Raw genomic sequence first — 26,753 nt, 5'->3', positions numbered from 1 at the left:
AAAAAGAATGTTGGCAATTATAATGATTAAATCTTTATTAAATTTTGTAGGTGGTTTTTGGTTCGAAGAAGTTACTTGCCACCGTCATTATTAAAGCATAAGCGAGTCTTTTTTGTCCTGCAATTTTTTCAAAGGACGGAAGATTTTTAGCATGTGCTGGACATGGGAGGATGGTAGTTCAATGTGACAAAGTTTGGTTTTTTATTTTTTGACAACCCATTATTTAGAGCTTAAGCTTATTGTTTTTTATAATGACATATTACAGTTTAGATCAAGGAATCTTCTCAATTTTTCATTACTGAAGATTCACATTCAAGTTTCATCACAGAAGTTTGATTTCGTCCGGATTCAACTATGTATGCTACATCTTCCCATGATGGAAATGTACGAATATGGTGAATCATTATATAGTGGATTCAACTATGTATGCTACGTCCGGATTCAACTATCTCCTCCCCTTTCTCTCATATTCGTCCGGAGTCAACTATGTATGCTACATCTTTGCTAGTATTACCTCGGGTTGATGAGATTGCTCTACGAGTCAAAATATTGTTGGAAACTAGATATGGAAACCTTAATTAAGAAAATAAAAAATAATGTTGACAATTGAGTTCAATACATTGAGAAGAGAATGCCTCGCAATTATATTGATTAAATTTTTATTCAATTTTGTAGGTGGTTTTTCTCCGAAGAAGTTACTTACTACAGTCAATATTCAAGCATAAGCAGTCTTTTTTATGATAAAACAGGTTTAAGCAGAGGTTTATAAGACTGGGGGCTTATTTTATTCTTAAGATTGTTAACAATTGCACAATTAGGGTTAGTGATTATTTTTAAATGGATCCATCATTAGTATATAGGAGATTATGTTTTTATTATTATTGTGCATAATCAAATTCAAAAATCTTGGTTTCAATTTTTTATGATACTTTTTCAAAATAAAAAATAAATGACTTCAAAATAATAAATATGTTTTAAGATGGTTAACAATTGCACAATTAGCTTAGTGATTATTTTTTAAATGGATCCATCATTAGTATATTGGAAATTATGTTTTTATTATTATTGTACATAATGAAACTTAAAAAACTTGATTTTGATTTTTTAAGATATTTTCTAAAATGAAAATAAATGACTTCAAAAGCTATGAAGCACCGACACTTCAAAAATCCTGACGTATCGTGTCCGACACTTCTCGACACTCTCCGACACTCCAACACGCATTATAGAAATTTAAAAAAAGGTTCAAAGACTGCATTCCGTTGAGTTTTTAGTTTCAACTATTAGATTCATTGGATTATGATTATCATTTTATTGAGTTTAATATAAATATTTGGATATCTTCTTTGCAAAATTGATAAATATTATAAGTTTAGTCTCATTTTTTTGTTAAATTATTGAATATTAAATATAATATATACTACATAAATTAAAAATATTATTTAATATCAAAACGTGTCCTAACGTGTCGAAATCTAACATTTTTTAGAATTATCGCGTCGGATTGTCGTGTCGGATCGTGTCACGTGTCCCGTGTCAGTATCAATGCTACATAGTTCAAAAGCACAATTTGCCAATCAAGCTACATGATCAGATGTTATATGCATATTTAAAGTATATTTCTATGGCAACTTGCATATTAAGAGCCTGTTTGGATCCTCTTATTTTTAAGCTAGAAACTACTTATAAGCTAAAGCTAAAAAAAAAAAGCTTAAAAAAATAAGCTAAAAGCTGTTTGGAAATTACATAAAAGTTTTAGCTTAAAAATTACTTAAAAGCACATATTTCAAGAAAATTATCTCTTTCTATCTTTATCACTCTCCATTTTAAAAAAAAGCACACAATTCAAGAAAAACAAATAAGAGCTTAAAAAAAGCTCCTCCTAGGAGCTTTTAGTTTTCAGCTTTTTTCTTCATTATAAAAAAAAAAGCTTTTCGTTATAAGAGCTTTTTCCAAAACCTTTTTGGCCTAGCTTATGCTTATAAATAGCTTGTAGCTTAAAAAAAAGAGGATCCAAACAGGCACTAAATTACTTGTGTTTATATAAAATGGATATTAATTTGTAAGATTTTAACAATTGGCATGAGATAATGTAATATTTATTTACGGCCAGATTCTAACACTTTGTACTATATTATTATGACAATTGTTCTCGTTTAGCTGGTTAAGACATGCACTAAGGCTAACATGTGTTGTACTTTTTTTTAATTGATTTTAAGATTTTAACAATTGGCATGTTACAATATAATAATTATTTACGACCAAATTTTATCACTTTGTATCAAATTATTGTGACAATTGTCCTCGTTTAACTGGTTAATACATTTAACATGTGTTGTACCTTTTTTTTAATTGATTTGTAAGATTTTAGCAATTGGCATGTTACAATGTAATATTTATTTACAGCCAAATTATGACACTTTGTATCTTCTTTTTTCTTTTTTTTTGATAACAGACACTTTGTATCTTATCATTGTAATAATTGTTCTTGTTTAACTGGTTAAATACATACACTTAGTCTAACATGTGCTATACATTTTTTTTTTCAAATTCATCTATAATATAAGAAAAAAAAATTGAATTTCAATGTAAGAAAGTTTTACATTGTCATTCAAATAATTTTCCTTTATTTTTATAACTCACACAAACAATCATGACTATTTGATAAATATATATATATATATATATATATATATATATATATATATATATATATATATATATATATATCAGGCTTTATAATTGCTATGTTTTAAAATTCATACTTTATTTTATCCTTTTGTTGACGGGACAAAGTAGAATCAGTTGATTTTGTTCGTAATTTTACAGTTAAAATTTAAAAAAAATAAAATTATGTTGTACATTTACCCTCAAATGGTTGCTCTTTTACTCTTGTGATAAATTTATTTTTTTTCAAGAAATTACAAGTTGATGACATTACCAAGTTATTCACTCATTTGATAAAGTTGTATCAAGTTTAGGGAAAAAGTTTCAGTACTTCCGTCCCATGTGTAACCCACTACTAGGGGTATATATGACACATTAGTTTAATATATTTTCTGAAGAGAGAATTTTTTTTTTAATATTAATAATTATATATTCTTCGAAATATATAATTTATTCTTCGAAATATATAATTTATAATTTTACTTTGAATTACCATTTCACCGAATCTTCGATGAAACAGAGCGCTGTGAAGTTTTTCTCTAAATTTGGAGTCTAGAGTGATTGTGCTGCCATGTGGCAATCTTAGATAAACATGGAAGGAGTTTAGCTAGATAGAACATGCTTGACCCCGCGTAGTTAGCATATGTTATTTATTTATTTATTTATTTTTTATTTGTTGGGGTAAGCAGCATATGTTATTACTTATTAGCATCTTCGCACTCAAGCTCAAATTTCTTTCATCTCTATTTTATGTAAATATTTATTAATATGATAAATAATAATTAAAATATAATAATTTAGATCATTAATAGTATTATTATAATAATTTTTAAAATTATTGAAAATATCATTTAAATAACATCATAAATAATTTTTATTTGTTCATGAATCATGATGTAATCCTCCGATTCAAAATGTCAAATTTAATGCTAATAACAATTATTTAATAATTAATTTTTCCTTCTATTTTCGATTCACCCGAAAAAGTTAACATTTGATAAAGCTGGACTTCAAACTATCTTCAAACTATCAAAATTTTCATCTTTTGAAACATAAATACCTCTTAGTTTCTCACATTTGTGAAAATAAATAAATAATAAAAAAAGGTATAGTGATCAATTTACCATTCCCCGTTAAATCCCAATTAAAAATGCGTAACTTTTCATCTTAGAGTTTGAATAACTACGATTATTATTTTGTATGTGGTGTATTTTTCAATAAGAATAATATTACATGTCTAACATGTTTTATGGGGGGAAAAAGTTTGGATTAGATATATTATACAACTTCAAGAATAAATTCAAAATATTAAAATATTTGTCAAATGTTGTTTATATAATACTACTCATATATATATGGGTTTATCATCTATCATTCAACATGACCACAAAAAATTTCCTACACACACAACATTTTGTGGGACCCGCAGCAAAAAAAAAAAAAAAAACTTCGGCACGCAAAACGAATCTCTATAACATAACACAATCACTTTTCCTACAACATAACTCTTATAAAACCCTATATATATATATATATATATATATATATATATATATATATATATATATATCATATTCGATACGGATACTGAATATTTTCGTGATAAGAATATATTTTATCAAAAAAAAGAACTTAATGGCTGTTTTTTTCAACAATTTTTATTAAAGCGAGGAACCATAAGAAATGTGCTAGCTTTTATATAAGCTTCATTTTCTCCGCGTGACATACATGTTTGTCGCATTTTTCTTCATATACTGTAGTAAACTCTACAAAAATTATTCTAAACTGCTGTTAAAATTAATAAAAACACAAACCATTGGCTCAAGGGGCCAAGCACTTGAGAAGTAAGGTGGGACTAGATCTGCATTAATACAATTTACACAGATTTGGTAGTTCTATCTAAAGCATCAGATAAACTGCTTCAAAAATTCTGTAGCCACGAGCCTCCCCCGTGTGTTCACCGACATTTTGAGCTCGCTTATCTCTTTATCAATATCCTGAAATTTGAAAGCCATTACTAACTATACTACTAAACTGCCAACAATTTTGAAAGCCACCCCATTGTGATATAATGTTTTATAAATAGTAGAAGTCCTAATAATTACTACACAATTTATAGCATCCAGGTAAATGACATTTCAGAGTTTTGATAATCACATGATACAATACCACTAAAAAACCACTCCCCGTTAAACCCGACTAGCGAGTGTGGGGTGGAGGAAATCCTTGTACGCAGCCTTACTCTTGCATAATTGCAAAGAGGCTATTTCCTGGATTCGAACTCATGATCTTTCAGTCATGAAAGAACAGTTTTACCACTGTTCCAGTTCGCCCCCTTTTACATGATACAATACCACTAATTTAGATTAAACTATAAGCCATGAAATTAAATGCAAATCCAAGTTGTAGGGTCAACAAAGTTCTTGCCTCCATAAATTGCACTATAAAATCTATGAGTTTCTGCTTCTGCATCTCCTCACAGTGGTAATTTGTTATAAGGAAGCTGATGTCATATCCCTGCCAAAAGAAGCAACAAAAAATATGGCATTAATGGTCATTAAGAAATTTGTCTTCTACCAATTGAATGGAAAAAAAATTCAAAATTTATTAACAGCATGCTCAAAATAAACTGCATCTGCATTGCTGTGACTTTCAGTAATAATTGTCCCACATGAGGATCAAGACATTGTTTGGAAAGCAAATAATTCAGCATACTTAATTTAAAAAATCAATTATAATAAACACCATGCAGTATATTCTGTACACAATGACCGCCAGAGTAGAAAGGTAAAAAAATAAAATGCTAGAATTATTTGCAAGTCCCCATTTTGTCACCTGTCAAGTGAATTGTGTGTGAAGAAAATTTTATTTCTCCTCTTCAACCAAGCACTGCTTAGGAAATGAACAGCAAGAGTATTGAGTGCATGTTCTATGCTTTTGTCTACCCTTTGTAATAATGATAAGGCATCAACCAAGCACAACCTTGGGAAAACGCAATACACAAATATCTATGAATCAACAAAGATTTTTATAGTCAAAACATTCAATGAATGTTTACATAAATTTACCCCTCTTTCCTGCAGCCTTTCTACCTATCCTCAATGGATGTCCACTATCAATAACTAAAAATTACATTATTTGATCAGAAAAATTATCACCAGACACTGTTGCCGATGTTTTTTTTTAAGGGAAAAAAAAAACTAGTTTGATTGGCTAATAAGAGATATAAACCTGCACAGGCTTTCTCCTCAGTACTTGGAAAGCCTCAGCTCTCATTGACAAAAATCTAAGAAATTTCTTGGTCAGTATGTTTTCAAGTTCATCAGCCTGCTTCACCTGCACAAGATGAAACAAAATAAGGAATTACGGACAAATTATAATGAATATTGGTACATTTCCTATATGAATCTGATGCTTGGAAACATATTCTCATTCAGAGATTAATTTGCTAATCTGCTAATAAAATTAAATTTTAAAACAATTTATAACCATCAATAAATTGAGGTCAAATTAAAATATATGTTGCCAATTTAAAGCTACTTTGCATATATTCGAGTGCTCTGGCTTAAGTAGAGAATGCAAGAAAGCTTATCTCCACAGGATGAATGTATTATCTCAATATCAAAAGTGTTGAGATATATAGTCCCACATTGGTTGTATGTGCAACTAATGTGGAGTTTATAAGACCTTGAGCACTCCCACCCTTTGAGTTAGCTTTTGGGGTGGTGTATCCCAAGGTTCTTTACATGGTATCAGAGCCTCACCGCCCCCCACTTTCTCTTGTGGCGTTTCTTAGCACAGGTAGGCTGGGCCTGTTGCATTGTCCACTCTTCAAGCCCAATGAGCTCTCGTGTGAGGGGGCGTGTTGAGATATATAGTACCACATTGGTTGTATGTGCAACTAATGTGGAGTTTATAAGACCTTGAGCACTCCCACCCTTTGAGCTAGCTTTTGGGGTAGTGTATCCCAAGGTTCTTTACAAAAGAAATTACACATATTCAATAAAAATATTATATTAAAAGGATAAATTATTCTACCTACATTTTTTTCATACCTACAACTTTCAAACACCATTAAATCAGAATCTCAAGAGGAGAGATAAATGATAAAGGTTAATTGAGATTCTCATGTAAATGATGTTAAGAGTGGTAGGTAAGGTAGCATGAAAAAAAAAGTAGGTAAAATAACCTATCGCTATATTAAAAACTCTGATTAGACCACAATTCAACCCCAGCATGATCATTGAACCATTCACTGCTCCACTTTCTATTTAAATGAACAATCCAATTGATGAACATTTAACATTCTTATCATCTAAATGCTCAAATCTGAATTTATTTAACCAAAGAAGAAATTTCATAGACTTACACCTATTACTGTCACTAGGACTTCTGAAAATGGATCTTACATAACACATATATCTAACTAAATGATGCCTAAGAAATGACACCCAGCTCCTATCAAATATTATCAAAGGAAAGATGACAACTCTAAAAATAATAATAATAATGTTGATGATGATGACTCTATTCAGTAAATTTATAATTCTAAAGTGATAAAAAAAGGTTCAATCTAACTTTTTAATAGAATATAGACAACTTACTCTAGCAAAACCCTATAACATTCATTTGAATTGCTCATCATATATTGGCCTTGCATATTGAAATTTCGAAGATTATCAGTCCTAACCCAAAAAGTAAAGGTATAATATTGAAATTTCTTTAGCATATTTTTGGACTGGTGCCAGTTGCATAAAGTTTACATGCACAATTGTCCAAGTGCCTGCATCTCAGTTCCATTCAACCACCTGATCGGTTGTCCATCTAAGCACTGTGCAACTATTTTTTTCTCTTATTTTTGCTACACTCTACTCACCATCTCTAGTCTACCTATCCATTCTCGGGGAAGTTAACTGAGTGCATTAACATATTTCAATACTTGCGAAAGGTACAGACAGTACATTACCACAATCTGGAGTTTTACGTAGAGATCCACAATCAGGCATATACTTTATACTAACTTTTACCAACAAAACTTATAAATTATTAACATGTAGTACGACAACAGAAACTATAAAAAGGAAACCTACAATAAAAAAATAGAATGTGTAAAGAAAAATCATAAATTGGTGAAAAATATCCTGAGCCTGAATGGAGGGTTCATATCTTAAAGAAACACTACCAATTTAGTAGCCCATAACTCAGGGAACTAGTCATCCTATTGCAGAAACTCAATTTTAGAACATCTAAACAAAACATTATAAGAAAAGTTTCACAAAAGAAGAAAAAAGTTACCTTAAGACTTATCCGCAATGAATTAATAGATGTTTCTATTAAGCATTTTTCAGCCTCATTTCGGCATATCAAAACCTGTAACAACAATTGCACACATTTTCCTATGAAGCATTGATGCAAAAATAATAATTGCTTTGAAGTATAAATCATTTAGCAAGGTAGTATAAAAGAAACTTAATCTTTGAAACTCTATAAAATGCTTTGAACATCAATACTAGCCACGGTATTTTCCTCTAATCCATTTAACATGAAAGAATATGATAGAAAGGCATCAGCCTCTGTCACCAGATCTTAGCCTGCTTGTGCTTAGTAATTTTACTTCCTGTATTGTCCATTATCCATAAAATATTAATCTCACTGTGCGCAATGGGAAGCTGGACAGAAATTTTTACTATAAATAATTGTATGGGCTCTCTTAAATCTTGCTTACATCTAAACTATCTATTTTCAACTATTCAGAAACAGTTCACTTATTCTTGCATTGTAAAGTAAAAGTATTGAATGACCTGTTTGAGATATTAGGGGAACACTCGATGTGTCCTTTTGTCTAGGAGCAGTTTCTCATGATATGTTTCAAAGGTTTTGGAAAAGATAAGGAGACTGACTTTATGATAGTGTGTTGCATATGCAGTTCTCCGTTGTTTTTGAATGGGGAGGAATGCCAAATTTAAGGGATGTTTATCTGTTCACACACCTGTTTCAAGGGATTAGAAAGCTTTGGTAAATTTTATGACCACTTCTGCTTTTGTTTTCATCTCTCTCTCTCTTCTAAAACAGGATTTCTTATCCACCCCCCTCCCCCCAAGATGTACATCCTGTCTTTGCATTCTAATAATATCTTCTATCCCAAAAGAAAAAACTAAAACACATTTTAATTTTTAGCAGGATTTGCACCCTGACTTTTCTTTCTGGTGATATCTTCGTTTCTTGCACATTCCCCTCCCCCCAACCCCTTCTCTCTCTCTCTCTCTCTCTCTCTCTCTCTCTCTCTCTCTCTCTCTCTGTTGTCAATTGTCCCTGCTGAAGGCATGGTTGAGGAATTTCAAGACTCATGTGGGCCCATTCCAGTATTCCACAATTAAATACAAAGATATCAAGAACACAAAAACACATCTATTTAGTTCCTATTGGTAGAAGTATTGTTTTCTTGCATTTTTTTTTTCGTATCCCAGTTTTGAAATAAGTCTCATATTGTTCTTTTTTTTCCTTTCAGATGATAGATGCTTTGAGAGCAAATTGCAATGTCTTCATAAGCAAGCATTATAAAATTCCATGAAGCCTCCATCACAAGGAAAATGTGGGGGTGTACGGTGTGTCTATGAGTGCAACATTCCTCTCAATCCAAAAACAAAAAAAGAGCGTTTAGAGAGCATAACACAGTGCCGATAAACTTTGTTAATTTGTTACGGTTATGTATTACGGGCTCAACCCTTAAGATTCGTTCACGTAAGAAATATACGGGGTTGGAAAATGATGCTGAGACAGCAGGTAGCCAAGAATATTCCAGAAAGAAGGCTCAACAGATTCAGTTAGGGATTTGGAATGTGACGCAAAGAATGGAGGATAAGTAGAGACAGCATGGAAGGGTCTCATCATCTGGGAAAGTTGGGATTTGCTAAGAACTTGGGAGAGAAGGGTGCCTCTCAAATTGTATCCATTTTCTGTAATTTCTTTCTGCCATTTACCTTCTTAATTTCTTGCCATTTTTGTACTTCTGTAATCTTCCTTTATACTTTAAATATATAAAATCTGGTTTATCCAGGAATTGCTCTGTGTTCCTTTTATTTTCTGTTTGAATTGAAGATCCTATCACTTTCCTTCCAATTGGAATATGTAAAACTAGTCATCATAACACCAACTCAATTGTTGAAGCACAAATCCACTCTTTCCAACTAAGGCAAGCTATCTGCACCACAATTTCCAAGCCATTAACCTCTGCAGAAACAGATAGTTATGCATCTCCAAGCTACTGATGCATTTCAAAAAGATATAAAGAAAGGACATTTTATGTGGCCTTCTAATCCGTCAAAAGCTATTCTCAACAACTTGATTGTGCAACACTTCCCAAACATAAGCTCTGAGCCTTGGCCTTTGAAAGGGCCTCATAATTCCAAGAAAATGACCGAAAGGAATGAACAGAGTCAATAAACACCATGGGTATGAACAAGGTTATCAAACCAAAGTTTGGTAGTGAAGTATCCCAAATTATAGAAAAGCCAGACTCCAGAATCCTTAATACTACTGGGTTTGAACTTTGAAGAATGAAGGTCTGAAGAAACAGAAGTAGAACATCAGTCTCATTCTTAACATAAAAGACTGAAATGAAAATAATCATTTGCTTTCTTGGCCTTGTCTCACCTCTGGAACCTTAGCCTACCGCCAAAGCTTCTATTAACCAGTTGCCACTCAGAATGTCTTGCACCCAGACATTTCATTTTCATCAAGCTTATAAAGTACTAAGAAAGACAAGGAAATGAAAGGGAAAACACTCAGTGCACAAAGCTCCCCAACTTTGCAAGGGTAGGGGTGAGGATGGATTGTATGTAGCCTTACCTTTGTATTTTTGCAAAGGGATTGTTTGTCAGACTCGAACCGAAAACCTTATGGTCACAAAGGAGCAACCTAACCACTATTCCAAGGCTAAGGACAAGAAAATGAAAGATCAATTAGAATTTTAGCAATTCACCAACCAATATGATACACATTCAGGAACTTGCTGCATGAGTGCATGGAAGCTAGAAAACGAAAATGGAGCAACAAAGCCAAGTAAAAAAATTTCACAATGGCCTGATTTTAGTGTTATGTAATTTGTTATTTGAAAAATAATATTAGAGAGAAAAGAGGGAAAACAAAATTAGATGAAGGATACTTGTCCTCCACAAAAGAAAAAACCAAAAGCAACAAGGAAAACAAAAAAAGACTCAATAATGCATCAAAGCTGCTCAGTCTCTGTATATAAAAAATAACAACTCCCTTGAAATAGGCCTGAGCAGTCCACACCAGAGGAAAGCCATAAACACAACCCCAGTCCCGTAACAAATTTAGAGCTACATAATCTTGAATCATAGAATGGTTAGCGTTGTCACTATGTGACTCGAAAGTCACATATTCAATTCATGTAATTAGCCTCTTGCAAAAGCAAGGTATATAGCACATGTTTGCTTTTCTTACATATAATCACCGGTTAGCATGAATAGGAAAGAAACTAGGGAAATTTTAAGTAGAAACTACTCTTATAGTGATATATAATAAGATGGATCTTACGGGATTGAGCAGGAGTTCAGGGCTGGTCCTGCACATAAACCAACGAAATTTACAACCTCGATACAGAAATAATTATTATAAGAAGAACATCATGAATTTGCAAGGGAGTGCGACCCTATTTTGAATGTGGAGTAGTAAAAAAGGTCTAAGTAGGATTTTGTTTTTTTTAAACCGAACCTAATTACCTTTTTGAGGCGAGTTGGCCTCATGGATATCTCCACAAACTTCAACTTTTTGAGCCCGCTATAAGACTAATCCCGAATCGGGACTTAATCACAGTTAAAGCTTATAGCCTCTCTCAAAATTTTTATTTAGCGGAAATCAAATCCAGGTTCTCTCCTCACTCTACTCGGACTTGCCAAGTGAGCTACACACCACCGTTGGGTGGTATAAGTAGGATTTGCATCAACCTTTAGCTTATTTCAAACATAAAATTTCATAAATGTTAAGATTTTAATTTTTTAATTTTTTTCAGTTTTCTATGAATTAAATGTACATAATAAGGAGTGAGTGAGAGAGAGAGCATACTTGAGTTCAACCTCAGGCTTGTTATGCCTTTCAACTTCTTGACAAGGGAAGTTCTGTTAAGCATCGCGAAGAGCATACATAATTGGATCCAAAATAAAACAAACAAAATTGAAATTCATGTTAAAGAGTAACAAAAACTACCTGGAGGCACATTGCGGCTTCGAGTGTGTTCCGAATGCAGGTCAAGTATAACCGTAATGTGTTGGCCTGAAAAACTTTGATTAGAAAATTGAATGGTGAAGAATTGAACTGCGTTAAGACTAAGAGGGATTCATTACCATAGAGTTTAGGTCTGAATCTGAAAAAAAAATAAAAAAAAATAAACGCTTCGCTTCGAAATCAGTGATCGAAAAGTTGTCGTAGTCGTAGATTGCAAGCGAGGATTAAGTGAATGACTGAAATAAAGAAAGAAAGAAAAAGCGGTTAAAGCAAGTCTACTCCTTCCGATCTTGGGGATCCGAAAAGTATCACCACTAACCTTCAAATTAATGCTCAAAAAGGATTTCTGAATTTTCAACTGCTACTACTACATTAGTTCTTACTGTTTGCTTCAATTAAATTATCAAGAATCCCCAAAAAAATAATTAAAATGAGATTTTTATTTTATTTTTTTTGGAAGATGAATCAAAATAAGAATTTTATTTTAGAGAAAATGTGTTTTTTAATTGATACAAGTGTTATGAGCTTACACTGCTAAAGTTATAATAATTTCAATTTATGTTATCAAATTAGATTTTAATAGACATGTTTGAAGTTATGAGCAGATGTAAATTACCCAAGTTATTCACTATTAACTCATTCTTATTGGCCTATTTGACAATGTCTATGAATAAAATAATCAATGTGATATTTAATATATCTTTTCATGACCAAAATAAAAATTTACTCTTTTATTTTTTATAATAAAGATAAAAATAATTTACAGTTTCCTATAAACTCCGAAATATCAACAGATTTTACAACGTGAAATTATTATGACACAAATGATGGCTCGTTGCTGTTAAAATCGAGATCTTAAGTAAAATCAGAAGGGGATTAAAAATCATAAAACGTAAAATTATAAGGTAAAAAAATTGTAAAAAATCATAAAAATATTTGGAATATTAATAAAATCATTTTGATGAAAAAAAATCGTAAAAACGTAAAATCACGTTGATAAATCGAGATTTATACACAAGTTTTTTTTTTCAGTGATTTCATAGATACCTTTTATAATTATATTTATTAATTTAACGTTATATTATATATTCCGAAGATGTTACTTGCTATATATTCATCAAATTAACTCCACAGCCAAAATCATCACTTTGAAAGATTTACGTAATTATAAATTTTAACCATGATTACAAATATATGATCTAATAATCAGAGTTGCTCATCTAATTCTTATAAGATAGTTTCTTTTATATTAATACTCCATATAAAACACAAGTTATTTTATTTTTGGATAATTAAAGCACAAGTCATGTCTTGCCAATAATGTCACGTGTAAAAATTATGAACTATTATCCTTGAAAAAAAAGAATGCACCACGTAATCAACTCCAATAATAATCGGGTCGAGCTCTTTTTTGGAGTTACTCAACTCTAATTACCTCTTTGAGGCGAGTTGGCTCCCTCCGGTATCCCCATGAGCTTCGACTCTTTGAGCCGGCTATGGGACTAATTCGGAGTGCGGGGGAGCAGTGATGGCTAAAGGTTCAGCCCCCTCCCCAAGAATGCATTCAGCAGGAATCGAACACATGTCCAACCCCACTAACTCAGCGCCAAATTACCAACTGAGCTGCACCCATTCGGTATCGGGTCGAGCTCTAAAACTATATATATAAATTTTTTAGGTAATATATATATAAGTCGAGCTCTAAAACTATATATATATTACTTAAAAAATTTAGAAGAAAATTCTCACTTAATGTCATTGTCATTTTGTAAACATTAATTTTGTGGAGAATGTTATGTTTATCACCATTTTAATCTTGTCACTTTTAGTCTTTTACTACTTATTTACTTATCATTGGATCAATTTGAAATTAACAATTGAAAAAGAGGAAAAAAAATAATTATTATTAATTTTAAATTGTCCAACAATAATCAAATATGTTGTAAGAATAGTAAAATTAAAATGTTAGTAAATATAATCACCCTCTAACTTTGTATGAGAAAAGATATTATAAATATAATCTCTCCCAAAAAAATTATACTTTTTTATTCACACATGACCTGATGAAAGTTAAACCCACAAGTAGAAAGAACAATAGATTAATGATATAAAAATTCTGAATACAGAAATACTTAACGCGTTGTAGCATTTTATTACAGGAATTCAATCCCGCTACAACATCAAGTAAGAACTTCACTAGATCTTACAGATTTTGAATCCTTTGTTTCCATCGTATAAAACAGAGCAACCTAAAAGTCTCGGCAGCAGGATGATCGAACTTATACAAAACTGAAGGATGCATTATGCTTTTCAATTTTTGCACTATCAGAGTGTCTTCATTTTACAGAAGTACTAATGTCAGACTTAACATTTGAAATGGTGGCACAATTTTACAATACTATCGTTACTTGCACGATTAAAACTTTTATATAACGCATTTTTTCTTTAATTTCATGTCATAATTTTATCTAATGTCTCAGTTGAAGAGTAGACAGAAGCGAATATAGGCATATTTCACCAAGCTCACATTGAAAAAAACCCTAAAAAAAAAAGTATAAAAATAAGTGTTAAATAAATAAATAATAAATAGTTGCTGCTCTGAGCCTGACATTTAGAGTCATCTACAAGCATTGAACTTCAAACACTAAATTAGAGATGCGAAAGCAAAATGCAAAAAAAAAAGAGGGACGAGAACCATTAGACAGACTGTACACGAAACTTATTGGCAACGTAGAGCAAATGACTAATGTTTGTGGTGGGATAATTTTGCAGCAACTTGAGATTAGAAGTGAAATCACCCGCTAGGAGGCGCTTGCGAATGAGGATTAGCATTGCACAGCATACCCGGAGAAGAGTCTCCTACAGAGTAGAATCGTGTTAGTTTTCCTATATTTCCACTTTATAAAAGAACTGTAAACAGAATACCCAAGTTCTTTAACCTCCTGATCTACCATTCTCAGTTCTAATAGAGTTTGAGAAACAACAGTAATTTAAAGTAGCAAGCAACAGTCACCAAAAGCAAGCGACTTTTAACACTCTCAAGCACAAAGTAAAATGGATGAACTTCGACATGATCTAATGTTCTATTAATATAACTAACCATCTGCCATGATGAATCATCATCTTTCCCTTATGATTCAGATCCTCTACAGTGGATATAGTGCACTTTAAAGTGGTAACCAGAGTTTTCGAGTTCGAGCCCTGGAAAAAAAGATTTGGGAGAACTGTCCCCTTTAATAGGATCCGACAAATGCTCGAACTGGATGTAGTCCGGAGCATAAACCAGTTGGGAAACTAAAAAATTAATAAAATTATAAAGTTTAAAGTGGATCCCTACGATAAAAAAAAACCAACAACTGAACTCTATAAGCAACATGATAGTAAAAAATATAGTTGATAAAACTGACTTGATTTTCTCGTTAATGAGTTGGTTGCTAACTTGCACTTTACTCATGTAAAGCCAAACCCTTTCCCTTATTTTTCCCAAAAGTAATTATATATTTTCTATCTAAAAGTAACTTCACAACTTCAAATCCAATATCACCTCTTGTTATTGTCATCAAAGTAACAGTGGATCAATAAGGCTAAATGCCAGTCCTTATGATGCATGGGAACTCCTAAACGGTTGTTGTAGTACGTATCCATACTCACTTATTATTCAAGTACAAGTCAGTCCATGTAAAACACCAAATTTTGTTATTAACTGGTTTGCCTTGCTACTTGACTCCCTTCAAAACTTGTGCCTTTTTTATATTTTTGCTTAATTGAGTTAAAACATTATGAAAATCATATTTATCTCATGATTTAATTAATTTATTTTTTCTGTTTTATATTTCTGTATAATATATCGTGTTGTACGCCCGCATGCATGCAACTCGCGCCAGTCTAGTATGGTACAAGGTGAATAGGAACAAAATTGTACCTGTGGAAATTACCCAAAAAAATAAAGAGAGAAAGACAATGTACCTGTGGACCCTCTGGATCACCTAAAAGAGTGTCCCAAATGTGAAGACTGTCAGCAAAATTGAATTCCTGAGTCAAAAGGAGAGTAATCCACCTAAATGCATAGAACTGGGGATTAACCTGACATTTAGAACCAGAAAAAATGAGTATAAACTGTTCAATAGCCAAAAGCAAATAAATGGTTGAATTAACTGGCAAGTATGCAGAAGGGTCTGTAACTTAACTGGTAGAGAAACACAAAACAGTATAAACAGGCGAAAAATAATGCCCAAAATAACAAATTTAACATAGAGAAGGTCATATACCTAAAACAATGAAACAGGAAGGAGCCACTCAATTTTGTTTATTTATTATTCAGTTTATTTAATAAACTTAACAAAGCAATAGACAGTGGCCAAACAAGTGCATTAAGTAGATATTGCAGAGTGCAAACAAATTATTAATAGCTGACTGTAATATCAAGAATTAAGAGAGTTTAACACAGATGCTAACCTGCTCTACTATTTTTAAATTTAAACTAAAAGGAAAACTGTGAGAAGAATCAGAAGATAGATTATATATTAAAAACTGTCTTACTTTAGAAGTGACCTCAAGATGACGCCACAGCTCTTCATCATGTTCTCTCAAAAGCTGGGACAATCTTGTAATAGTTGAACGGATTCCCACAACACTATTGTCAAGTTGTTGAACAAAGTTATCACGGAACCCACTCAATAGCTCAACAAAACAAAAGAATGCATCTGCTTCGGCGAAGGCCTGCATATTGTAATAGGGAACTGTTGAGCACAATTAATCAAGGGTTCGCTTTTTCTACAGTTACTGTAGATAAGTTATCTGCAGTAAGTCTAATACGATGTCGTTTTGGGTGAAAATCATGATGTTTTTGTAATTTTAATTTATTTCAGGGTTATTATAGTCTTTATAATTATAATTATTTAATTTTTTAATCCCAAAACGACGTCGTTTTGGAAATAAATGCAGATAACTTATTTGCAGTAACTGCAAAAATATTATTCTGATTAATCAATAATATAATAGAATATGACAGTAATATGATTCTACATCACTCCATCATCATCACAATCTAAGCAATTTCTTGGCAACAAAATCAACTTCTCATGGTCAAGTTAATTATTTCACATATTTTCATTTTCTATTTTTTGTACAGGGCAATGCTATTGTCTCAATTCCTGTTCCCGCATGAAATTTGATTGGCCTTCCCCCAGCCCAGCTAGCCCTTCTATTAAAGCATACACTGGGAGATATCACCCAGTTCAATGAGGAAACATAAACCTTTTAGAATGTATAAGTAGGAAGGGTAAAAGCCGACAGATTTGCAAGGTGCATCTGATCAGAATGAGAAAGGAAAGGTGATTGGCTTATCATGGGTAAGCAATTCTTAGTGCCTGTTTGGAAGTTGTTATTTTTAGTTTCTCTTCTCATTATAAGCAGAAGCTTAGCCAAACATAATTGTACAAAAGCTCTTATCATACAAAGAGCTTTTTTCTGTAACGAAGAAAAAAAAAGGAAAAGCTAAAAGCTCCTAGAAAGAGGTTTTAAGATGTATGTCAGTTTTTTGGAGTTCTTACATTTATTTTCCAATTTTACCCTTATTCTAAACTTTTGTTTATAAGTTTTAGGGAAAAGTTCAAAAAAACCCTTATGGTTTCCCTTTGAATCACTTACCCACCCTATGTTTTTTTATCACTTACTCCCCTATGATTTTTTCCATCAAAGTCCTTACTTAACACTGTTAAAAATTTGATAAGTCAGGTTATTCTACCCTTTATATCATCTTGCTCCTCAAACTTTGTAAGGGTTTCTAACAATACAATCATATTTTCTTTCATTATCCAGTTTCTAAAAAAATTTGTGAAGTGCCACATGACTGGTGATAGGAACATAAAAAACAGTTGGAATAAGATTTTAACGAAAGTGATTTTTATTAAAAATAAAATTTACAAAAAGAGCCAAATGCCAAAGGCCAAAAGAGTATACCAATGCAAGGTTAAATACAGTATAAAACAAGTTCCCTTTGTGCTGAATTATTAAACCATATAAATAAGAGTAAGAGGTGTTTAACACATAATGACGACATCTAAGAAGCAAGGTACAATGGTCAATGTCACATAACTGAAAGTGAGCACAAAACCTATCCCAATACAGAGTGCTCTTAGTGTCTTTCATACTTGTGAATAGCCCCGCTTTAGCGCGCTATAGCGGAGTTGCGTTGCGGTGTAGCGGCCGATCGCAACAGACTGCACCGCGACGGTCAGGAGAAGTGTAGCGGATGTAGTGGCTGCTATTGCGGCTGAATCGCGGCGCTATTGCTACACCGCTACAGTAGTTTCTGCAAAAGTGTTCTCGTCGTAGAAGGAAGAGATTTACAACTTAGATACAAGTGAAAGTGAAGATGAAGATTTAGATGTTCATGATTTCAATTATGATTAGTTTCTTAAGTTCTTTGATTTTGACATTTCACTTAAGTGGTAGTTTGACTTTTGACTAATTTCGCCACTTTATTTTGTTGTGTTACTCCTTCAATTTGCTTATGATTTGAATTTTAATGTTTGAAATCATTTATGTTTGAGTTTGAGATCCTTCAAATTTGTTTTTTAAGTCACATTTTCATATTTTAAGTTTTATATTTGTGGAGTACAATTTAGTGTATCACTTAGGTACACTTTGCACAGTAGCGTTGTAGCAGTTTGGAGGGTTAGCCGCTACGCGCCGCTATCCGAGATTAATAAGTATGGTGTCTTTTAACCTTTACAAAGAATTGGTCTCAACATTAAAAACGGAAAATTATTTTCAAGACAAGAAACTAAAAAGCCTTTCTGCTTGACCATTGTCTGACTACAAAATGATATATGGGATAAATTCATCAAGTAAATCTGCAGTTTTGGCTTCTAGTGATTGGAATTTGGCTGTTTTTTGTAAAAATTAATAAAAATCACTTTGGTTAAAATCTCATTGCAACTGTTTTTTATGTTCTTATCACATGTCATGTGGCACTTCACAATTTTTTTTCAAAAACCGGATAAAGAACAAAATTTTGGTTGTATTGTTAGAATTTAGGAACCCTTGCAAAACTTGAGGAGCAACATAAATAAAAGGTAGAATAGATAGATTTATAAAAAAATTTAAAAGTGTTGAGGACTTGGATGGAAAAAACCATAGCGGAGTAAGTGATAAAAAATAGAGCATATGGATAGGGGGCTAAGTGATTCAAAGGGAAACCATTGTGGGGGGGGGGGGGGGGGGGGGTTTGAACTTTTCCCTAAATTTTATGATTTACCCTAATAATGTATCCTAATAACAAATTACTTCATCTCCCTTCCTTCATAATCCCAAGAACAACTTGACATAATTATCAATCAGTTTTTACCTTTATTTTTTAAGCTCTTTTTTTTAAACTATAGCTTAAAAGTAGCTTTTAGCTTAAAAAAAATGTGCCAGACCGGCTATTAGAATAGAATTTGCAAAATCAAGTTAAAAAGAAAACAGTTATTCACGAAAATATGATATTTAAATCAATTAGTCTTTACACAACACAATTACTTTTAAATGAATATACTAAGGGGACTGTAATTGATTACAAACAAGTGCAAAGACAGGGAATCAAGAATTTCTTAATTCAATCCCGTGATAGAATACATGATCGAAACTTAAAAGATCACAAGAATATATCATATACTCACAGCATTTTCCTCATCAGGGTCATTTTTGAACACATAAAATAGAGGAGCCAATATCTCATTCATCCCTTGAACATATCTTACACCTGGGTTTAACTTCGCAAAAATAATTAATATGTTCTTTAAAGCCCCCTGAAAATGGCCCAAAAAAATTAATAATAAATCAAAAGGTTCATGCCAAAAAAAGTCTTGAATTTGGAGTTTGTATAAATTTCAAGACATATAAAGGAACAACCTGATTAGATTTTGCAAATTGAGAATCACCAGAGAAAAAGTGCATGTCAGGATGTGTGCGCTTTACATCTCGGTCAATCTGATCTATGATTTCAGTGTCCTGAAAATGCAAAGTGGAATGTCTACTTCACAACAGCCTTTGCATACCAAAGTATTATAGTGCATTAGCATGAGATTTATATAGTTGTGATACAGTAATGAACCTAAGAGTTCATTAGAGATTAAATTATTAACAGGAGCTAGATCATTGGTAGTAGTATGTGGTAACAAATTTGCTATGCCCAGTAACATAAAGATGTTCTGTTATTGGTACAATTAGATCACGACATACACAGAGTGTTTAAAAGTTTAGAAAATTATCCCATAGTAGATAATGCGTAATTATCATTACAGGTACAACAATTGTGTATTAGCAATCCACCTTTTCTTTGGCAAATAAAGCTTCCAAGTAGAATGTTTTAAGTTGTCACCCATTCAAGTGAAATGATAAGCATCACGGACTGATGCATCATTAGACGAGTTTGATGGAATGTATGCAACATGATTCACGCAGAATCACACACTTCACAATACAAGTATATAACAAAAAACAAATGCAGTGTAACTTTTATACAGTTTTAAGCTGAAAGGTATCTAATGATTTTCTCTCAAAATGATATGTAGGAGAGCACTTTGCATGATACCTGGAAGAACTGATTCCATACGCTGGTCTTCCCAAGACTCAGAGGATGCTCCCCATGAGGGATTTCTGATCTAGAAAGCAAGGCCCTACTCTCACATCTGGCATCATCAGTATCACAACTTGTGGAGTTGTACATCCTTCTTGTGATTTCTGACTAGCTACCCACAGAAACATTCAGAGAGCCAAATAGATAACGTAAAAAGAAAATACATTACAATACAACTAATTCAGCAAAGATTGCAATTGGACACACATGGACCCAATCAATTTCACACAAAGAACCAAGTAAAATCAGATCAACTTCAAAAATTAATGTGACATCAGATTCCTTAGAATTATCTCTCTTCCACTGGCCATAATTTGATGTAGAAATCAGTATGATGATGTGAAAAACAATGCAATTTGATTCTGCAGCTTTAGTTCAACCACTGAAAGTTTTCAATTATTGATCTTATCACAATCAAGGCATCTTTCGGGCCAACCCCCACCCAAAACAACAACACCCCTTGTTTAAAATTTAACAAAAACAAATTATCTGAGATGATAACATTAAGGCACAAGAGCTCCTCAAGCAGCTAACTTACAGGATTCATGAGAATATCCTCTTTGAAATGTTTGTACTGGGACCTCTTCTTTGTTAATTCAGATGACCAAAGCCCGCGATCTGGTGGAAGATATCCAAGCAAAAGCTGCAGATATCAATAAGCATAAATTGTGATAGTATTCGTTGATTTCAATTCCTTCTTTCCATCATAAAGGAAAAGATTCAGCACTAACTAAAATCACCCAAACCAGACCTATACATAGACATATAAAGGAATACGACCTGTTTGTTTGAAGGGGATGAGAATAAGTCACTCGCATGTTTGGATGGGTGGTTGGTAATAGAGTCAATACAGACACATGTATGAATGTTAGTCTACTGTAATGTTCAATGAATCTAGCCCTCTATTAAGTTAAGTAGAAAACTAGCTTAAAGGTTGTGACAACTGAATTCAGATTAGTTAGATTCAGTTCTGTAAGAAGCTTCTAGGCTGTGCTTCTGTTTTATCACCTATATGTTTCTGTTCCCTCATTGGAACAGTAGTTAATACATTCATTTCACTCATTCTCTCAGAATGGTTTCTCACTTTTCTCTCGGTACCTTTCTCTTTGAGTTGGGAATGGGCATCCCTCCAATTTTAGGAATAAGTATCCATCCTAAAAGTGAAGGAATCCCCGTTCCATTTTTCCTAAACAAATCATAAATTACTTTTCCATTCTATTTTCTTTTTAAAATAAATTCTAACACTAGAAACAAAGGAATCTAAAGTACTCAACGTTGCATTCATATCCATACCAAACAAAACGCGGGAATAATGAACATTCCACTCCAACTCCATCAAAAACATTTCTCGTGATATTCCATTCACTAACAGAAAACAAACAGATAAATAAGGCAGAAACAACCACCTAAGCTGGATTTAACGAAATAACCAGTTTCAATAAAAAAAAAATATAGGACATTAAATACAATAATTTAGAACACAAAAAATTGAATGAAGAAGAAACGAAACCTTACCTTCCACACAGTAGAACGTATCCCAGCAGCGTCAGGTACACCTTGACACGCGAGCCTCCGCAACTCCCGCATATCTATCACCTTTCTCGATAACTAAACCAACCAAACCATTACAAAAAAGCAATACTCACAAACGCAATAATCAACGAAAGAGGCGGAACCCTAACCTCGGCCAATAATTGAGCCTGGCGAGAGATGTCATCAGCGGTAGAAACGGCGTCGCTGTGATCATTGGTTCGCGAATCTTCGATCCTCTGAGTCTCTGGAGGATCTTGGATGATGGGAGGAGATGGAGGACGCGGCGGCGGTTCAGATGGGCTCATGACGGCGGAGCGGTCTTCGGTTGGGGATGAGACGACGGAGGAGGAGGGAGGAGATGTAGGTGCTGACCAAAGAGAGCTGTTGAGCCAATCGGGGACCTTTTTCTTCACCATTTTGATCGGTGATTAGCAATTAGGTCTTAGGGTTTCTATAATTGAATTCCCAAATGGGAGAGATAAACAACACCAGGCATCACAAGCATTGCATTGGGAACATCAACCATGGACATTATTAGCACATGGCTAAACTAGCAACTCTCAAATTATTCTCTCATTAAAATTTAATCCCCAAATTCAGTTACTGTGTGAATCAGTTGCTATTTTACAAAATTAATAAGTATTATTGTGTTAGTATTTTAGAATTGATTAAAGGGGAAAGTTACTTACAATTTTTTTTTACATCTTACAATCATATTTTAACACCGTTGATTTTTGCTAATCAACGATTATTATTTATTGTGATTAATAATTAATTAATGAGTTTAATTTGCGAAAATAATAATCGTTGATTGACGGAAATCAACGGTATTAAGATATGATTGTAAAATGTTGTAAAAAAAAATGTTGTAAGTATAACTTTCCTCTCGATTAAATTATGCTAATAAGTAATTCTTTGTATTGAGTTCATTTAATAATGTGAATTGAATTTAAGGATTTAGTGTATGTTTGTCTCACTTATTTTCTTTAGAATATTTATTTTATATTCTAAAGAAAATCGCAAAAAAAAAAACACATGATGATACTTGTTTAGCTTATAAACTAGATAAAAAAAATTATTTTATGCATTTAACTATAATTTAAATTCAAACTCTGCTCATTTAAACATTGAATTTTATATTGATAAATAATTTTTTAGAGTAACTTTTTTATTTTATTTTAACCAACAAGTTCCAAGGAATTTTTATTTTTAGTAGATAATAAAATATGAAATAAATTATAAATGCAACAGAATAATGAAAATTAATTATTTCAACAAATTATATGGGTTGCTCTACACTTTATATTTTTTCGTACTTCCTCTCATGGTAATTTTACCATTTTTTCAAGGAATTTATTATTCTTATGTTGCATAAAATATAATCTATCTCCTACACACACAAATTCAAGATGGGTCCCACTTTACTTTTTCTCTCTCTTTTCCTAAAAATGGACCCCACCTATACTAATGAGTGTGTAGAAGATAACTCTTATCTTCTACTACATAAGAAAACTATTACCCTTTTTTTCAATTTATATATTTCTACATGAAGCTAATGTATTGTTTCTTGTTCAGAAAGTGTAATCTTTTATGGGAAATAAAAGTATAATATTATAGGAAAGTTGTTAAGTTATGTTATAGAGATAGGGATTGTGGGAGTCACACTTGTTTTATTTTTTGAAACAAGTGTGAGTCTCAGAATCCCTATCTCTATAACGTAACCTAACAATTTTCCTATACCATTATTCTTCTTTTTCCCATCTTTTATTTAACTTTGTTCATTTAAAATCCTAAAATAATAAAACTTAGTCCACTTAACTTATAAAACAATCTGGACAATCTGAAACAGTTAAATTCGACTCACCATGACTCATGAACCGAGCAAGTGATTTTGTATTAATAAGTCATACATAGGAGTGGATCTAAATTATTTTAATTTTGGTGGTAAAAAAGAAATAACTTTTTTTAATAAAAATCAAAATCAAAATCATTACATATAAAATGGATGTTTGTAATTTTAAAAGAGACAACTTTTGGATCCTTTTAAATGAAATGACATGTTTTGGTATATATTTGTATCAATATTTTCTTTTTTATCTTTCTTCCAAATTTAATGGAGGAGAAAAAATATAAAAAACGATTCTTTCATTTAAAATAACATAAAATTATATACTTTAAAATGATAAATATTTTTACCATAAACAAACCCATCATAAAATTTGATTAAAGTGATAATAGTTTGAGGCAAATTAAGCATTCAACTTTTTAACAAAATGTTTAAGTAGCTACTTTTATGATCCCTTACCACAACAGTTAAACAAACAAACTTCCAAGTAACATAACAACTATTTCCTAATATCCCAATTACTGAGCCATATCATCCCTGTTAAAAGTGAAGTGCTGTAACACCACCTCCAGTTTGGTGTCTCGCGGCAAGGATCTCATCACCATTTTTCATATTGAGCTGAAGTCAAGTTACATTAATACAAAAATCAGAACTATAAGTTAGTTAAATAAATAAAAAAAGGAACTATAAGTAAAAGATCCAAATATTTAACAGTAACTATTGAAATAAAATTAAAAAATAGAGAATGACAAAAAAAAAAAAACTGTGGCAAGTTATGAAAAATAAAGAAAGAAACTAACCTTTTTTGGTGTATGACGTTTCCCATTAACATAAGAACCTTCATATAAAAAATTCATGGTCTCAAATTCCAGGTTCAATCGGTGACAGTAATCTCTGAATACCCTAATTAACTTGTTGTCTTGATTCACCTTGAAGAACAACTGACGCCCATCCTACAGTTGAATGAAGAGAAACATAATTGTAGACAATAGGGGAACAAGAAAGGTGAAAACTCAAATTTTGAAAGGCATTATTGATAGGGAATTGTTTTTATTATGTTACATAACATAAACCCATTTTCCTACACACACAAATTTTATGTAGGACCCACTTTAAATTTTTTCTCTTTTTCCTATTCTCTCTCCTCTCTCTTCCTTTTGTGAGAGTAGGAAATTTGCTTTTATATCATGTAACATAACAAAAACAATTCCTTTATTGATATTATAACTTATAAGGTATACTTAGTAGTAGTCTTATATTTTGTAGTTGAGTAAATCACTCTTCCTTCTATTGTATTTTGCTTTTACAACACATCTCTCATGTAAAACATGAAACCTAATAAAAACTACACTTCATGTTTATAAACAACACTAGCAAGCCTAAGACATCTTAAATTCTAAAAAATTGCACAAAACACAAGGCACAACAATTGATAAATGCAGAAATATGGTATATAATATAATGAGTAATGTCAATAAAAAAAATAAAGTATACATTTAAAGGTTTAAATTCTAGAATAACCATTTGCAGGCTTTATTTTAATTATCACTATAGACTAGAAATTAAACGAGCAATAGATTATAAAAAAAGGAAAAAAAAAAAGAGCAACAAAGAAAGGATTATCAAGAAAAATAGATCATTGGAAAAAGAGCCTTAAATTAATACCCGACCCCTGATTGAGAAAGGAACATAGATACTATCAGCAGCCACTTCATCTGGGTTCTTTCTCTTGCCAACTCTGCCATTGGTAGCCATGGTAATCTGCACACACAATGAGAGGGTTGTAAGATCCAACAAGCCAAATGGCAAAACAAAAAACAAATACTATACCAACAATGAGTTTCTTACTCATTCATATGAGAAAACAAAAGAACCCCTATTTATTTTTATTTTTTTATAACTTTAAGGAAAAAAAAAAAAAACTAAGGTCCCAGTATCATGTAGCATTTGAAAATTGCAAAAAAACTTTTGAGTCTCTGCATCTGGTGGCATAACCAGCAAAACAATGACAAAAGAAAAATAACCATTTTTTCTGTCACAAAAGTAAAACAAAAAAAAAAAAAAAAAAAAACTCCAAAACCACACTATGTTGAAGATGGGTAAAGAAAGATGGAGGGAAAAAAGAAAACACGAACCAAAAGAGAAGAACTGAAAAAGACCAAGAGCTTTCTGGTGTCGTGTGTTGAAAATAAGTTGAAAGTATTGATATGCTTGTGCTTGTTGTAGTTTTTGTTTGAGCAAGGAGCCGTTGTCAGTTTCTAAAAGAGGTCAATGACAGAGAAGAAGTCTTTGTTAGTTGCTTTCAGTTGCCATTTTAATATACTGCTATATGGAGATAATGTTGATGTCAGAAGCTATGTTAAGTAATACATATTTGAAAACCTGCTTAGAAGAGAATAAATTCCCTTTGTGATAGCATTATGTAGTACTGAAATTAACGTTTAATTAATTACAAGCTCTATCTTGCCCTTTGAATTTTGAAAACTACTGATATTTTTCACAAACGAGTAACAAAATATTAGATGTACGGTGGTAAGAGAAACAAAACACTATTATTAGTACTGAATGATCCAATTACAAACTTTTTTTTACAAATTACACTGAGTATGAGTATGACCGGTCATACACTCTTGATTGAAGTATAACCGTACTTAATGTAGTTTGCAAGAGTTTGTAAACAAAAAATTGTAAATATAACATTTCCTTATTTTATTTTTTTTTATATAAATGGAGGGCCTAGCCTAGAAAAACTACTCAGAAAGCTGATGCATGCTAAAGGTTACATGCTCCAACAAAAAAGAAGCAACAAAGGAATTCCAAGAAAGCAGAATGCTATCA

The 26,753-nt window shown here is 32.0% G+C and overlaps 3 protein-coding genes across 8 annotated transcripts; all 3 read right to left on the bottom strand.

Annotated features, from left to right (window-relative positions):
- Window positions 1-4,375: 4,375 nt before the first annotated feature.
- LOC133315403 (actin-related protein 2/3 complex subunit 4) lies at window positions 4,376-12,289 on the bottom strand. Of its 2 annotated transcripts, XM_061517021.1 has the most exons (9): window positions 12,233-12,289; window positions 12,033-12,149; window positions 11,896-11,961; window positions 11,755-11,807; window positions 11,227-11,254; window positions 7,963-8,037; window positions 5,899-6,003; window positions 5,095-5,184; window positions 4,376-4,664 (listed from the first exon to the last, which is right to left on the bottom strand). In XM_061517021.1, the coding sequence occupies exons 2-9, from the start codon at window positions 12,033-12,035 to the stop codon at window positions 4,575-4,577; spliced, it is 510 nt and encodes a 169-aa protein (XP_061373005.1). In that variant the 5' UTR covers window positions 12,036-12,149; window positions 12,233-12,289; the 3' UTR covers window positions 4,376-4,574. The 2 variants fall into 2 exon arrangements, with proteins under 2 accessions (XP_061373005.1, XP_061373004.1); XM_061517020.1 differs by lacking the exon at window positions 12,233-12,289 and having other exon boundaries at window positions 12,033-12,214.
- A 2,152-nt stretch (window positions 12,290-14,441) lies between these two features.
- LOC133315393 (uncharacterized) lies at window positions 14,442-22,581 on the bottom strand. Of its 5 annotated transcripts, none has more exons than XM_061517002.1 (10): window positions 22,219-22,581; window positions 22,052-22,144; window positions 21,075-21,179; window positions 20,994-20,995; window positions 20,492-20,609; window positions 19,810-19,908; window positions 19,578-19,706; window positions 16,453-16,632; window positions 15,880-15,996; window positions 14,442-14,772 (listed from the first exon to the last, which is right to left on the bottom strand). In XM_061517002.1, exons 1-10 carry the CDS (start codon window positions 22,483-22,485, stop codon window positions 14,611-14,613), a joined length of 1,272 nt encoding a protein of 423 aa, XP_061372986.1. In that variant the 5' UTR covers window positions 22,486-22,581; the 3' UTR covers window positions 14,442-14,610. The 5 variants fall into 5 exon arrangements, with proteins under 5 accessions (XP_061372986.1, XP_061372982.1, XP_061372983.1 ...); XM_061517000.1 differs by lacking the exon at window positions 20,994-20,995 and adding an exon at window positions 15,014-15,114 and having other exon boundaries at window positions 14,599-14,772; window positions 20,492-20,644; XM_061517001.1 differs by lacking the exon at window positions 20,994-20,995 and adding an exon at window positions 15,014-15,114 and having other exon boundaries at window positions 14,640-14,769; window positions 20,492-20,644.
- A 1,874-nt stretch (window positions 22,582-24,455) lies between these two features.
- Window positions 24,456-25,670, bottom strand: LOC133315418 (small ubiquitin-related modifier 2-like). The gene is made up of 3 exons (XM_061517047.1): window positions 25,581-25,670; window positions 24,716-24,868; window positions 24,456-24,533 (listed from the first exon to the last, which is right to left on the bottom strand). The coding sequence occupies exons 1-3, from the start codon at window positions 25,668-25,670 to the stop codon at window positions 24,456-24,458; spliced, it is 321 nt and encodes a 106-aa protein (XP_061373031.1).
- Between the last annotated feature and the right edge of the window lie 1,083 nt (window positions 25,671-26,753).

The sequence above is a fragment of the Gastrolobium bilobum genome, unplaced genomic scaffold, assembly GCF_033153095.1.
Source record: "Gastrolobium bilobum isolate Gb01-03AN ecotype WA unplaced genomic scaffold, APGP_CSIRO_Gbil_v1 utg21167, whole genome shotgun sequence".
In the NCBI taxonomy this organism is placed as follows: Eukaryota; Viridiplantae; Streptophyta; class Magnoliopsida; order Fabales; family Fabaceae; genus Gastrolobium; species Gastrolobium bilobum.
Note: the sequence above shows the minus strand (reverse complement) of the source record. Positions and strands in the feature narration are given on the sequence as shown.